The 16,868-nt window shown below is 41.1% G+C and overlaps 1 protein-coding gene across 1 annotated transcript; it reads right to left on the minus strand.

Moving 5' to 3' along the window:
* Positions 1 to 11,452: 11,452 nt before the first annotated feature.
* Positions 11,453 to 13,809, minus strand: LOC131898821 (polyadenylate-binding protein 1-like). Its single transcript, XM_059250040.1, is given in 3 exon segments — positions 11,453 to 13,619; positions 13,622 to 13,639; positions 13,642 to 13,809. Coding segments are annotated over 3 exon segments (1,911 nt in total). The 3' UTR covers positions 11,453 to 11,894.
* Between the last annotated feature and the right edge of the window lie 3,059 nt (positions 13,810 to 16,868).

The following is a 16,868-nucleotide window of genomic DNA, read 5'->3' on the forward strand; positions in this document are numbered from 1 at the left end:
ACAGGGACTTGAGATAAGCCCTGAACTTTGGAATTATGTACAGACTGGACAACAAAGGATATATTTACCTTACCTAGAATTTGATAATTAAGCCAAAATTTTTCTTTTCAGAATAAAGATACCTTTGCCCATATCCAGCAGGAAGTAATTTTAAGAACATGATGCCCACATTCCCAAAGAGGTGGTGTGAGGCATGTGTTTTTTGGTCTTTTAATGGGTTTTGTGTCTGGTATAATTTTCATTGTTTAGGAGAGTTGGTTACAAGTTGTTAAGGGTTAGGAAAAGGGCTAAGCAAAGGAGATTAGATTTAAGGTTCTTGTTTAAAAAAGGATATATAAAAATGATAGAATAGAGGGTAGATTATTGAATCTACTTGGAAAAATAAAGAGAAGATATAGATATGATATAGATAAAAAGATAGATTATTGAATGTATCTACAAATTATATATATTGAGATTGATATTGTTACAAAATGCTGTATATATATTTCTAATCTTGTTCAATATATTGTACTTATATTCTTCATTCAACAATGTAATGCAATTTGCTGATCCTTGAATGTTATTATTACCAACTATTAGGATTTAAAGAAATGAAAGTTAATAGTTAGACATCACAATCGAACTGGTAGTCATATTAGGTGTGTTTTCAAGATCAAGCAGATATATTTTAGACAGACAGGTCATCTTCAAACCCTTCAGAGATCTACAGAATATGGCATTAAAAAAGGTTTAATAGCTTAGAATTTTTTTCTATTTTTATGACTATGAGACATGTCGGCTCCTGGCAGTGCCAATCTACTTCAGAGAAAATATGGGCATTGAAGAAACTGCATATGGAATTAACTTTCATTGTGGCAAAAGTTAGCCACTGGACAACAAAGTATCCCGGAATCAACTGCTGACAAACAGGACAAAATGGACAGACAGGACATGAAACAAAAAACTACCAATTCTTGCCAAGACAAATGTGGTTGTGGCTTTAGCAACAGGTATCCTCTGAGTCCAGGACAATATAGCACCATCTCTGAAGTGCCCTTTCCAATCTGGAAAAGGTACAGTGCCCCTGTCTTTGCTGGCAGCTGAACTGGCAATGGACCGATGGCTTTTGATATGCAGTGGAACAGCAGCTGAAACAGTTATTCTTGAAAGAGTAACTAAGCTGGCAGAGTCTAACCTCTCAATGGTAGACTGGCATTTAATAAAGGAGATGAAACCACCCACAAGCCAAAAAGAATGGAATGCGGAGAAAAATTGGATGCCGAGATGAAGCCACAAGCAAGCCAAGAAGAATAGACAGCTGAATTCAAAAGCATTAACCATTTCCATAATTTAAAATCCTAAATCATGACAGGACACTAGTGGAATTCAGGTGTTTCTGGTACATGGACTACTCTCACCAAATGTGAGGTCGAACTGTTGGCCTTGTGTACATCCTACTACACAAATGAGTCTGTCAGATACGCTAAGCTTATAGGCAGAAAATGATGCCCCAACATTGTGGAGAAACCTCAGATGACTGTCTAGGCAGATGGTTGTTCCTGTCAACTCACAATTTTTTTGGAAGCCACTTGCGTGCACTTCCTGTTTTTTTTAGGTAATATTACTTTTTTCTTGGGTCTCTGAGGGAGTTGAAGATTAGATAGTTATATTTAAAGATTAGATAACTATAGATTTCCTTGTTAAGAATTTCAGAAAAGAAACTCACTAAAGAGGTATAAGTGCATAAATTTGAAAGACATTATAAGGTAGTTCTGTTAGTAATATAAGTTAAGATAGAAAGTGAATCAGGTACATTTTGGACTTACCAAAATAGGATAGATAATGGAATATTATCTCTGAGCTTGTCAAATGAAAATGGACTAGACATTGTTTAGGTATTTATTGCTTGTGTATATTGTGTAGTTATGGTACTTATTGTATATAGTTTTTCTTATATTAGTTATAACTTTTTTCCTTTTTATTAGAATAGAAGGGGGAAATATGGTAATATTTTATTTGTGCTGAAATGTGATTTTATTTGTATGTTAATAAAGTTGCCTGGGGATCAGAGCCAAGAGCAAGCTGTTAAGCAGAAGTCTGGTAGTGGAAGTACAAGCTGTTAATCCAATTAGATGTCAGGCAGAATCTCTGTGTGTTCAAGGACCCAGCCAAGTGGTGACCTGAACCTTTAATCTCAGTATGAACCATAAAAACCTGGAGGTCTGTATAGACAGGCAGTGATGAGGAAGTCATGTGGGTGGGTTTAGAACCAATGAGAAGGCAGAACAGAAAGACAATAAAAAGACAGGACACCTCACTCAGGATGATTTTTTCTAGATCCATCCATTTGCCTGAAAACCTCATGATGTCATTGTTTTTCTCTGATGAGTAGTATTCCATTGTGTATATGTACCACATTTTGTTTATCCATTCTTCAGTTGAAGGGCATCTAGGTTGTTTCCATGTTCTGGCTATTACAAACAATGCTGATATGAACATAGCTGAACAAGTGCTCTTGTGGTATGATTGAGCATTCCTTGGGTATATGCCCAAGACTGGTATAGCTGGATCTTGGGGGAGATGGATTCCCAGTTTTCTAAGAAAGCACCATATTGATTTCCAAAGTGGTTGTACAAGCTTGCATTCTCACCAGCAGTGAAGGAGAGTTCCCCTAGCTCCACATCCTCTCCAGCATAAGCTGTCTTCAGTGTTTTTGATCTTAGCCATTCTGACAAGCATAAGGTGGTATCTCAGAGTTGTTTTGATTTGCATTTCCCTGATGATTAGGGATATTGAGCAATTCCTTAAATCATCCTGAGTGAGGTAACCCAGACTCAGAAAGACAAACATTTTATGTACTCACTCATAGGAGGATACTAGATGTGGAACAAGGATGACTGGACTGCTACTCACATCACCAGGGAGGCTACCTGGAAAACAGGACCCCAAGAAAGACATGGGGATCATTCAATGACAGAGAAATGGAAGAGATCTACATGAACAGCCTGGACATGAGTGGGGGTAATGAAGGGCAAGGGTGGAGGGAAAGAGAGCTTTGGGGGGCGGGAGATCCCAGCTGGATCAACAACGGAGGGGCAGAGCAGGGAATGGGAGACCATGGTGGGTGAGGACCACATGAGAATAGGAGGAAGCAGAGTGCTGGAGAGAGAGGCCCGCAGTAGTCCACAGAGATGCCCCCACAACGGACTGCTGGCAATGGTGGAGGGACAGCCCGAACTGAACTACTCTGGTGATGGCATGGCCAGGCATCCTAATTGCCGTGCTAGAAACCCCAACCAACTACTGAGGGATCTGGATGCAGAGATCCATGGCTAGGCCCCGGGTGGATCTCTGGGAGTCCAATTGGCGAGAATGAGGAGGGTTTATATGAGCGAGAGTTGTTGAGACCAAGGTTGGATAAAGCACAGGGACAGGTGGCCAAGCAAATGGAAACACATGAACTAGGGACCAATGGCTGAGGGGCCACCAGCTGGATCAGGCCCTCTGAATGGGTGGGATGGTTGATTGGCTTGATCTGTTTGGGAGGCATCCAGGCAGTGGGACCGGGTCCTGTGCTCATTGCATGGGTTGGCTGTTTGTACCCTGGGGCTTATGCAGGGTTGATTGGCTCGACCTGAGAGGAGGGGACTGGACCTGCCTGGACTGAGTCTACCAGGTTGATCTCAGTCCTCAGGGGAGGCTTTGCCCTGGAGGAGGTGGGAGTGGGGGGTGGGCAGGGGGGAGGGTGAGGGGGGTCGGAGGGGGGAGAGCAAGGGAATCCATGGCTGATATGTAGAACTGAATTGTATTGCAAAATTAAAAAAAAAGACAGGACACAGGAAGAAGGTCTCTCTCTCTCACAGGAAGGATGGCAGTGAGTGGTAAGATAAGGTGGTCTTAGCACTTGGCTACTGCTCGATATCTGGGCTTTTAACTCTTTATTTTGCTGTGTGTTTCTTGTTTAATAAGGCCATTTAGAATTACATCTACACATACACTTTATTATTCTGTTTCAATCCTTTCTCTACATGCTTTTATTCTGCTCTCATGCCTAGTGTCTTCGTTGCCTGATTTCTCTCTACATTTATCTGCTGTCTTTTCTAAGTTCTATCTTAATTCCTTCATCGTAGTTCTGCCCCATCTAGATTCTCTTCCATTTAGTTCTTTCCCATCTCAGCTCCTCTCCCATCTTCTCTCTCATCTTGTTCTTCCTCATTTTGTTCTTCCCTGTCTGACTCTTCCTCATCTTCCATCTTGTTCCTCTAGTACTCTTTAGCCCTTCTATAGTAGTGATAGTAGCTGAATTCTATTATATTTTCCTGCAGCTTTTAGCCACTGACCACCTTACTGTCAGCATTAACCTGAATATTAACTCTTATCATGATCCAACTAACTGTGGGACCCTGCATTCTCAACTGCATGGCCAATTACATCAAACAGAGAATAAACTCAGTTCAGCTGCTAGTTCTTAGGACCAACTATCTCTCTCATAGACTAGGATAAATCAACAATTTGACTCATGCCCATTGAACCAGTGGGGAATGTGATGGGGCAAGTCAACGAACAGGTTCCTCCATGTTGCAATTCTTGCTGAGGCCATTCCATGTTTAATTAGAATCTGATTTCATTGATAAAAAATCATATAGGAGCCTTGCCCTTCATTTCCCCCACTCATGTCCAGGCTGTTCATGTAGATCTCATCCATTTCTCCATCATTGGGCAATTCTCGTGTCTTTCTTGGGGTTCTGTTTTCCAGGTAGCCTCCCTGGTGATGTGAGTAGCAGTCCAGTCATCCTTGTTCCACATCTAGTATCCTCCTATGAGTGAGTACACACCATGTTTGTCTTTCCGAGTCTGGGTTACCTCACTCAGGATGATTTTTTTCTAGATTCATCTATTTGCCTGAAAACCTCATGATGTCATTGTTTTTCTCTGCTGAGTAGTATTCCATTGTGTATATGTACCACATTTTATTTATCCATTCTTCAGTTGAATGGCATCTAGGTTGTTTCCAGGTTCTGACTATGACAAACAATGCCGATATGAACATAGCTGAGCAAGTGCTCTTGTGGTATGATTGAGCATTCCTTGGGTATATGCCCAAGAGTGGTATAGCTGGATCTTGGGGGAGATGGATTCCCAATTTTCTAAGAAAGCACCATATTGATTTCCAAAGTAGTTGTATAAGCTTACATGCCCACCAGCAGTGGAGGAGAGTTCCCCTAGCTCCACATCCTCTCCAGCATAAGCTGTCTTCAGTGTTTTTGATCTTAGCCATTCTGACAGGCATAAGGTGGAATCTCAGAGTTGTTTAGATTTGCATTTTCCTGATAATTAGGGATGTTGAGCAATTCCTTAAATGTCTTTCAGCCATCTGAGTTTCCTCTGTTGAGAATTCTCTGTTTAGTTCTATAGCCCATTTCTTAATTGGACTGTTGGGCATTTTGATGTTTAACTTCTTGAGTTCCTTATATATTCTGGATATCAGTCCTCTGGATATCAGTCAGATGTGGGGTTGATGATGACCTTTCACCATTCTGTAGGCTGTCGCTTTGCCTTTTGACCATATCCTTTGCTCTACAAAAGCTTCTCAGTTTCAAGAGGTCCCATTGATTGATTGTTTCTCTCAGGGTCTGTGCTACTGGTGTTATATTTAGGAAGTGATTTCCTATGCCAATGCATTCAAGACTACTTCCTACTTTCTCTTCTATCAAGTTCAGAGTAGCTGGATTTATGTTGAGGTCCTTGATCCACTTGGACTTGTTTGAAACCTGGGGCTTATGCAAGGTCGCTTAGCTCTGCCTGGGAGGAGGGGACTGGACCTGCCTGGACTGAGTCTACCAGTCCTTGGGGGAGGCTTTGCCATGGAGGAGGTGGGAATGGGCGGCGTGCTGGGGAGAAGAGGAGGGGGTGGGAGGGGGTAGAACAAGGGTATCTGAGGGTGATATGTAGAACTGAGTTGTATTGTAAAATCAAATCAAATAAAATAATAAATAAATAAATAAATAAATAAATAAATAAATAAATAAATAAATAAAATATAGGAGACTACTCAATTCTATTAAAGGTCAGGATATCCTAGCTAAATTATTTTAGCTTTTGTTAAAACTGATGGTTATGTGGAACCTCCAACTTGGAACTTCATCCAACTAACCATTTATCTTAACTGTCTGCTCAAAATCCCTCCAGCTAACCACTTAGCTTCTGTTAAAACTGCTTCCAACTGCTTACTCTGCAAGCCCTCTCCCCAACCCCATAGCTACTAAGCAAGATTCCAGGATGAGGTTTCTGCCTTTAAAATTTCTGTGTTCAGAATACCTAGAGGCGATACCTAGGTCCCTGAACACTTCAGTGTGGTCCCAGCTGGTTGGAAGAAAGACTTTCAACTGGCTATACACTGTGTTTGAGTGATCATCTCTAGCCAACTCCTAGTAATAACACGAAATATTTTGTCTCTGCTGTTAGTCTGCCTCCTTCATACTGTACTTGGAATTCAACCTCTCTTGTGACTTTATTCTTTCTGTAACAACTACCTTTTAATTTTTTTAGTTTTCCATTGTTCTTGGATTACAGGCATGAGCCAGTCACAACCAGTACATAATATCAAGCTTTTAGGGGAGCCATGCCTACTGGTACAGGGTTGTGTATAAAATCAGGTACTCAGGAGGGTTAGAAAGGAGGACCACAAATTCAAGGCTTGTCTGAGCAACTTAGACTCTGTTTCTGAATAAAAGCAAAAATGGGACCAAGGATAGAGTTCAGTGGTAGAGTACACATGTTGAGGCCCTGGCTTCATTCCTCAATACTGAAAACAAACAAACATACAAAAATAAAAACAAGTGGCCATGATGAGTACCTTCATGTCATATTCCCCTTATGCATTGATTTAGGGGTGAGGATGACTGGAGGCAGCAGAAACTTCTGAAGCATCTCTACTAGGTTGGAAACTTGGTCTTCTTAAGTATTTCCTTTGTTGCAAAAAACAATGGCAAAATAACCCTGAAGTCAATGATGAATTTGTTGGTATACTCTCCTTAGTATTTAGATGTCATTTTTATAGGCACACAATTTGCTAGATATTTCTCCCCTATTCCTCTTATCTGAGTCCTGTTGGCTTGCCATACTTTGGTAAATCTATTCTCTTCTCTTTATACAGGAAGTATGAGGAGGAGTGAGTATCAGTTGTGATGGATAAGGAAGAGGTATAGAGTTACAGTGATATGGCTGTAGATGGTGGTAGAGCACTTGCCTACTTTTCATAAAGCAATGGCTTTGATCTCCATGCCCCCAGATCTTCTAGAATATGATATTTGATTTTGTGTTTCTCTTTTCATGGCTCTCTCTTTGAAGAAGTTGGAACATACAAATTTCAATTCTCTTTCTGAAAACACATCATTTTCCACTGTAGAGAATTATATTCCCTGTTGATAGATCCCTTTTCATTTCTTTGGAATTTTTATTAGCATTATTTTACTTGTACAAAACATTGTGTTTCGTTTCTTCCTTCCTTCCTTCCTTTCTTCCTCCATGCCTTCCTTCCTTCCTTCCTCCCTCCCTTCCTTCCTTCCTTCCTTCCCTCCCTTCTTTCTTTCTTCCTTCCTTCCTTCCTTCCTTCCTTCCTTCCTTCCTTCCTTCCTTCCTTCCTGTGTTTCTCCTCCTCCATTTTTTGAGAATTATTTTTATTATGAATTCCAAATTGACCTGATACTCACTGTGCAGCTGAAGCTGACCTCAAATTTGGGGCAATCTTCCCATTTTAGTCTCTTGAGTGTTAGTATCATAGATATGAGCCTATGTCTATATCTTAACAATGGGTTCTATTACGATATTTCAGATGTATATCTAGTTGGTTTTGATCATATTCACCCCATTCCCCTTTCTTCTTTGCTAATCTTCAATTGTCTCAGAATCCCACTGGTTGGCATCTCCCCCTTCTACTTTAATGTACTAGTTTTCCTTTAAGGAAACATTGAAAAATAATTTTCCCCAAACCACACAACTTTGAAAGTCTTGCCATCATGTTTCAGTGTGTTTTCTTTGGGAGGAACAGGACTGTAGTTCTAGTAATTTAAAAACTCAATATCTGAGCTGAGCGGTGGTGGCTCTCATCTTTAATCCCAGCACTCGGGAGGCAGAGCCAGGTGAATCTTTGTGAGTTCGAGGCCAGCCTGGACTACCAAGTGAGTCCCAGGAAAGGCTCAAAGCTACACAGAGAAACCCTGTCTCGGAAAAACCAAAAAAAAAAAACAAAACCAAACCAAACCAAACCAAAACAAAACAAAACAAAACAAAAAAACAAACAAACCAAACCAAACCAATCTAAAACAAAACAAAACAAAAACTTCAGTATCTGTTTATATTGCATGTAAAGTAGAGCCAGTGTGGACAATTTGATGCAAAATGTCAATGCTATGTGTCATTAAAGGATTCATTTTTAATATAAACCACTACCTCATTTAGCTATGGTGTTTTGAATCATTTTTCTCAATTATTTGAATTATATCAGTGAGTAGACTAACTCATTGGTCTAATAAACTGAAGTGGAGGAATAAATACAAATACAAAAAAAAATACAGCTTTTTTTTGAACAATCAAAGAGCTATTCAAAGTCTAATAACAGATCTGTAGATTCCAAGTACAAAAACACAACCCTGAAGAACTGAAAACTAAATGAAATGGGCATCAAGAGTAACACAGGGGTGATCCTGGCTCACCTCAATTTGCAAATCTCACTGGTTCAATAAATACAAAATCATGATTACTTCATTCATTCATTCATTTATACCTTCAATTATAATCGTTGGGAGAAAGTGAGGCTGGGATATGCAGTAGAGACAGGCAGTCAATGAAGACCTATTGTGTATTTGGGGAGGCCTTCCTTTATTATTTTTCATTGCTTTTGTTGTTGACTTCCTTAAGAGAGTTGAGCCAGAAATTATGTTGAAATATAATGTATCAAAATAGTTTTCCTTTGATAAGAGTTTGCCCTGTGAAGGTTTAATATGTACTCTCAACAGTTTTTTGTTTGTTTGTTTGTTTGTTTGTTTTACCAATAGCAACCTAGGCTTTCTACTAGCTAAGAATTCCTGGACTTTATTGGTAGAGCCAACGGAATAACATTTAAGAAAAAATGTCATTGTGTAGTTTGGTGGTAGAGTACTTGATTGAATTATGTGAAACTCTGGGTTTGATTCCTGAGCCATGTCCCACCTAAAAACTGTTCAGTTGCTTTAATGTTTGCATTCTTCTGTACTTTGTCCCTGCTCTCCGTCTGCACTGTCATCCTTCCTTTCAACTTTTGCATCAATTTATGTGTAACTTTCTTCTAGAATTGAGAGAATTTGACTTTGAGATATAATTGACTGTTTGTAGGATAGAATTCATTTTTTTATTCCATCTAGTCTGCTCTAGAGTCCAACTTAGAAAATATCTATAAGATGTCGAATGAGAGCCAGAGGTAATAGCATTATCTTGTAATCCTAACATTGGGAAGACTAAGACAGGAAGACAATGAGGTCAAGGCCTTCCTGGGTTAAAGAGTACATTCAAGGTCAGCCTATCTAAATAACTGTAAATAAAATGGAAAATGAATAAATGGGGTTTGGTTTACATGGTACTCAAGGAAAGATATGAGTGAGATGCATACATTTGTGTCCACAAATGAATCTCTGCTTTTTACATAAGAACGATCCGGTGGAGAGAAGCGGGATACAGGGCTAGAAGATGTTCTGCTGGTGATCTTTGCCCTTTCCTCCATTTTCTCACAAGTGAATTATCAAAGATACTTTTTGAAATTTTCATTAGCCATTCTTGGTAAATTCTGCAGCTGCTTTCTTTTGGAGAAGAATTGATATTGGTACATTAGGACTAACTGAGGAATGGGAGGTGAGGGGAAGAATATGGTGGAGAAAGAAAGTGTCCACTAGTTGAGCTTGGAAAGAAACAATGAACACAACAGTTGGCCCAGTTGTGCACAGAATCAATGAGCAGCTACAATAGGGTAGAATTAGGAAGTGAAAGATAAGAGAATGAACTTGCTATGTAAACATTTGACTACAGAAGCTATTCAGGGACAATAGACTGGTCATTGTGTCCTTGTTTGCCATGAGCTATTCATATGATAGCAACAGCAAATGACTACAGGAGCTCTTGGTGAGCTCTGGGTTGGAGAGAGGAGCAGGAAGTTCTTGGAACCCAGCCAACAGAGATGAGAGGGGAGGCAAGGGTAGATTCAAAAGTCAAGATGGAATGTACTTTCAGATATTTGCCTCCTACAAAGCCCACAGCACTGCTGCACTTTAACCTTGACTCTGTCTAGAATCTTGAAATTCAAGGGAGTGTAACTCTTTGCTATAGATCAGGGATTCTCAGATATCCAAGTTATGTTTATTTTTGTTTTTTGTTTGTCTGTTTTTCCAGAGCTGAGGACTGAACCTAGGGCTTTGTGCTTGATAGGCAAGTGCTCTACCACTGAGCTAAATCCCCAACTCCACAAGTCCTATGTTTGTTTTTGTTTTGTTTTGTTTTTTGAGACAAAGTTTCTTTGTGTAGTTTTGATGCCTGTCCTATATGTCACTCTGTAGACCAGGCTGGCCTCCAACTCACAGAGATCCACCTGGCTCTGCCTCCCAAGTGCTGGAATTAAAGGTATGCACCACCACCACACAGGCCAAGTCCTATGTTTCTGCTATCACTTTCATCATGATGAAACCACCCCTTCATTTCTCCAATGAAAGAAATTCCTGTGTTTACAGATATGCTGTCAGTACATTTATGATTTTTGGTGAGTTTCAAGAACATGATCAGTTGCAGAAAGGCTATTGGAGCCGGGCGGTGGTGGCGCACGCCTTTAATCCCAGCACTCGGGAGGCAGAGCCAGGCGGATCTCTGTGAGTTCGAGGCCAGCCTGGGCTACCAAGTGAGTTCCAGGAAAGGCGCAAAGCTACACAGAGAAACCCTGTCTAGAAAAACAAAAAAAAAAAAAAAAAAAAGAAAGGCTATTGGACATGAATGTAATTGCTACAGAGCATCAGAGTGACTTGTTGATACGTAAGAGAACCAGTAAGAAAAGAAACATGGATTTTTTCTGCTTATTATCAGTGGACTACAAAGGTTACAGATGGAAATTCAGGGGATGTAAGGAATGTGGGTGGGAGACAATGTGTGACATGTCTACCTGGACTCATATCTTCCTACATAGCTGACTATGTAGGAAGAGGGCCAATGCTAAGAGGAAAATGATAGCACAGTGAATGAGGCACAGGTACTGCCACTTCCCACTGACTTGGTGACCTTAGGAAATAAACTGAAATCCCTGAACTCTGTTTCCCTTATGCGTGAAATGAGGAAGGTAATATTTGTCATCAGGCTTGGCTGAAGTTGCCTTTCCCTCATTGCAAAGTTATCGTACTTTAAGATGAATATGTAAATGACCAAATATAGTCTTATGAGTTGTAATTTTTGAAGAAAGTTTTTTTCCACTGTTGAAGGAATTTTTATTAAAGCAAGAATTTTATAATCCAAATTATGTTTCCTTGCTCAGTCATCAGTTCTGCTACTAACAGAACTGACATCCCAAGCTATTCCACAGTAAAGAATTACAAAATTAAAGAAAGGAGTGCTTTAAATTTTTGTACTTTGCTGAAAATTCTTTTCCCAGGGTCTATAAAACATTAATTTGTTTTTATATTTTACTATTTTTTTTTATTTTTTGTTGTTTTAGGCCAAGTAATCTAGGACTAGCATTGTTTGCTAGACCTGGCATTTGCTCGGTACATAAGATTCAAAGTTTCCTTTCTTTTTTTATTTATTTTATATTTTGCAATGTTTTTTTCATAATATTTAAATTTTTCGATGTTTAGATATTTTTTCTTCGGTGAAGCATGAGTTTCTTTTCGTGGTCCCTGATCAATTTAAACAGTCAGAACACCAGTGGCACTGTTCACTGCCTTCTGGGCAGCCTCTTTTGCTTGGTGGGCTTGTAGTACAGCTACAGCTTCATCAACCTTTGAGCAGAGAGACTCTGGAGACTCAAGCATGTGAAGTAACTCTGAATTATCAATCTCCAACAGCATGCCTGTGATTTTACCAGCAAGAGTAGGGTGCATGGCTTGAATAAGAGGAAACAGCCGTTCACCCAACATTTGCTTTTGCTCATGAGCGGGGGCAGATGCCAACATAGAAGCAGTTAAAGGTTCTTGACCTTGCACATGAACAGCAGGCTGTTGCATGGTAACTTGTGGCTGTGCATTAAGATGTTGCTGGGGATTGCGGACTCTCGCAGCGTATTTGTACTGGGGAACAGTGCGGACAGCAGGAGTGGCTGCAGCAGCAGCAGCCGCAGGATGTGGACCCATGGTTGGTGTTGAAGTGTTAGCGACACGCTGTGTTGACATGACTCGTGGAACCTGTGAGGAAGCTGGTCTCATAGTACTAAATGGTGGTCTAGGAGCAGCTGGGCGGATAGCACCGGGCATATTCTGGAATGGATGAGGTCTGGCACCCTGAGCAGTCCAGCGAGGACTTGGTCTTAGTTGAGCAATTTGGCTAGGAAGATAGTATGCAGCACGGTTCTGAGTCTGGGGGATAGCTGCCATGAAATACACTGAAGGCGGTGCTGGCTGGTAGGGGTTGATTACCGGGTTGGGCACAGCCCGCACACTTGCCATTCTCTGCATATACTGGTTAGTGAGGTGAGCCTGGCGCTCTTCTTTGCGCTGAGCTAAAGCTACATAGAGTGGCTTCGTGGTCACAATTCTGCCATCCATCTCCATAACTGCTTTAGTGGCTTCTTCAGGGGAAGAGAAACACACAAACCCAAATCCTTTGCTGCGACCACCCTCCATCATAACCTTTGCACTAGTGATTGTACCAAATGGAGAAAATTCTTTCTGGAGAAGTTCATCATCAACACCATAATCAAGATTTTTCACATAAAGGTTAACACTCTGGTATCTGTTGATCCTATCTTGCTTCATCTGTTCAAATTTGCGCTTAAGTTCCGTCTGCCGTTCCACTTTTTTCTGAGCTCGACCAACATAAATCTGTTTTCCGTTGAGCTCCTTGCCATTCATCTCGTCCACAGCTTTCTGTGCATCTTCATGCCTTTCAAAGCTTACAAATCCAAATCCTTTGGATTTTCCACTTTCATCAGTCATTACTTTCACACTTAAGGCAGGCCCAAACTTGCCAAAGAGATCCTTAAGGTGCTCATCATCCATGTCTTCTCCCAAGTTCTTGATGTAAACGTTGGTGAATTCCTTTGCCCTTGCTCCAAGTTCTGCTTCTAGTTCCTTCCGAGACTTAAATCGTCCAACAAACACTTTATGGTCATTTAGAAGCATCCCATTCATTTTTTCAATAGCTCTTACAGCTGCTTCCTGTGTTTCAAAATGTACAAATCCATAGCCTTTGGAACCATTTTCATCACAAACCACCTTACATGAAAGGATGTTACCAAATGCAGAAAACGTATCATACAGTGCTTTATTATCAATGGATTTGTCCAAATTTTTAATGAATATGTTGCCTACTCCACTTTTGCGAAGTGATGGATCACGCTGAGACCACATGATGGGTACTGGCTTGCCCTTTATCACATCAAAATTCATGGTGTCCAAAGCACGCTCCATATCCGCCCCGGCTGCTGGAAGTTCACTTACGCGCATAGCCTAAGGAGCAGCGGGTGATCATATCCCTGCAGACCCGGATGGAGAGGATGGGCCCGGCAGGGCTGAACTTCTCATAGAGCATCGCCTCGGTCACGTCGGGGTGCAAGTCCCCCACGTAGAGGGAGGACAGGGGGTAGCTGGGGGCGCTGGGGTTCATCTCGGCACAGCTGCCCACGGGGCCGCAGGCCTCGACCTTTCCCGTGAGAGGAGGAGAGCGAGTGCTGGGCCAGGGATGGAGCCCGGGGGGGGGGGGGGGGGGGGGGGGGGGGGGGGGAGCGGGGGCGAGCGCAGAGGGACAAAATTCAACCTTCAACCAGAATCGACGCATGCTCAACGTCTGTGGAAGGGGGGGGGCGGGGGGAGCGATGCTGACCGTGCTGGGTCCGGGTGGCAGGAAGGCCTAGATCTCTGGGTTCCTGCTTGGAGCTGCGGGCCGCGGGCGGGCAGGTAGGTCTCGGCTGCTTCACTGGGTTATTTTATAATAGAGGAATTAAAAAAAAAATGAAGTCTCCGGCGGGGGAGACGCGGATTTTTTGTAAATTTTTTTGGGGGTTTTTTCAAAGGATTTTTTAGTTTTTTTTTTTTTTTTTGGATTTTTTAATAATAAATGTGTGTTCTGAGCCCGGAGCACACACTCCTGCACTCTCAGCACTAACCGCCAGGGAGAAGGGGTGAAGAAAGTTTTGATTGAAAATAAATTGAAAGTTTCCAGGGTTTGTTTGATATAGTTTAATATCATTGCTGTCTACTTGAAAAGTGTAGATATTTTAGTCTTTCTCACCAATTAAATGTCTTTAATAAGCCTTATATGACAAACAGAACATGACTTCATTCAAGGTGATAAAATGTCATCCTGAATTATCCCTACAAATGTAAAAGAAATTCTAGAATCATGCTGAGATTTGGAAGACAATTTTTATTTACTTGAGTAGAGGTTTGTAAAAATATGTGTATATCTCCATGCTGTAAAAAGTTGATCTTAAGCCAGGCGGTGGTGGCGCACACCTTTAATCCCAGCACTCAGGAGACAGAGCCAGGCGGATCTCTGTGAGTTCGAGGCCAGCCTGGGCTACAGAGTGAGTTCCAGGAAAGGCGCAAAGCTACACAGAGAAACCCTGTCTCGAAAAACCAAAAAAAAAAAAAAAAAAAAAAAAGTTGATCTTTGAGAATGCACAGAGAATTTTATAATTTTCTGTGATGATTTCCTTCTGTCAATAACACTGTAAATACTTAGAAGTTTTAAAATACATTTTTTAACTAGAATAATATCCGAAGATGTATCCATTTCTGTATTCTGCTTTTTTTGAGATCCTCTCTGTTTTTACTTACAATTCTCTGTAAACATTTTAAACACTTCCTGGCCATTATTGCACATTGAGTCCATAGAATTCTCCTCTTCTTGCTCAGTCTGGCTGAGCAGGGTGGCTCTCATTCATTGGACAAATCACAACATCTGCCTGGGATTCAGGCTACCGAAGAGCAATGGCTGGTCTCCCTGAGCAAGAAAGCACTAACTAGTAACTATTGCCTTGCACTTCAGAGACTGGAGAGGACAGCCCCTGTTTCTGTCTGTTTCTCTCTGTCTCTTTTGGTCTGTCTCTCTGTTTCTCTCTCTCTCTCTCTCTCTCTTTCATGATTGACACTAACAAGAAGCACTTGTGACATTTTCAACTTCATTTTCTCAGAATATGTTTGTTACATTGCTTGTCTTTTTTGTTTGTTTTGTTCTTTGAGACAAGGATCCTCTGTGCAGCCTTGACTCTCCTAGAACTAGCTCTGTAGACCAGGCTGGCCTCTAACTCACAGAAATCCAACTGCCTCTGCCTCCTAACTGCTGGGATTAAAGGCTTGTGCTACCACCACTTAACCATTGCTTGTCTTTTCATTCATCTTTTCTCAGTGTCAACATTTCATCTATCCCCTTGAGAGCTGAAACTTCTCTCAGTGAGCCTCACTGAACCTGTGCTCCAGATTTTTTATCTAGCACATCATGGTTCAATACTTCACTTTACATTTTTCTGGCCAGTATCCTTAGTGGCTCCTTATCCTACTTGGTGTTATCAAAACTCCAGGGAAATGTTTGTCTGCTCATCCTTCTCTTTCATTACCGCTAATGATTGCTCTTGGCAGAGAAGGAGTGTCACTGGTGCAGGTCACTATGCCTTGCCTACACAGTCATATGTTGTTCATAATGAGGACAAAGAACTCATTATGATGATGTAACCCTGTAGCCAGACATGAGACATCACCAATTGATAATATGATTTATCCGTCTGGCTTTCTCTATATAGATAGACTACTAATCCATTAATTCTTTCACAAAAGATGGCAGGAAACCTCTCTGGAAAGCCATGGCCTTTCTGTCACTTCCTCTCCAGACATAACTGTGTTTTCTTGCCAATGCTTGTGATTTTAGACTGCTACTGACACTCTCCAAGTTACACCTTCCTGAAGAGCTGCTGGTACTCTAGCTACTTTATTTACATTAAAGATTAAGTGGAGAAGTAAGATTCATAGAGGTTAAGGAATTCACCAAAGGTCACACAACCATTAAGAGGGAGAGTTGGAAAGTGGAGCCAAGTACAAATGATTCAAAAGCCAAGACTAATAACAGACTCTTGACAAACGTGCTCAGTAGGCTCTGCCTTGGTTAAAAACACAGGAAATATTCTTGAGTGAATCTCAGTGATAGAGTACTTGCCCAGCACACATGAGTGTCTGAATCTCACCCTTTGCACTCTAGAATACACCATAGTGTTATCTATGCTGAGCTTCTCCATGAAATGAATATAACCTGGGGATGGGGAGAACAGAAGAGTGTTTGGATTCCTAGTCCTGAGAAAATATTACTCTTTTGCAAACTGAAGATGTCCATAAGGGTGGACATTTCCCAAGAAACTTAACTTCAATAAATCATTAGAGCAAGCCAAGGGAGAGGAGTTCATGGATTGAATTGAGTTTCCGAGGCATTAGAGAGGATGAGCCATGAGCAATGTAAGTAAATTCCTTGAATTTATATTCTTAATACTGAGACTGTTTCCTTCGTGCATAGATTTGAGTGCAGTGGTCATAGCCTTGTGTCTCTGTCACTATTCACCCATTTTCTCTCACTTGCAGCTGCCTGGAGTGGGTTCCATTTTGTACTGACCTGTAGTCCAGAGAAGGTGGAAGACTTATATTGTGTATTAGCTCAAACTAAGTGGGGCTAAGGATTAT

Source organism: Peromyscus eremicus, chromosome X (genome assembly GCF_949786415.1).
Source record: "Peromyscus eremicus chromosome X, PerEre_H2_v1, whole genome shotgun sequence".
Taxonomy (NCBI): Eukaryota; Metazoa; Chordata; class Mammalia; order Rodentia; family Cricetidae; genus Peromyscus; species Peromyscus eremicus.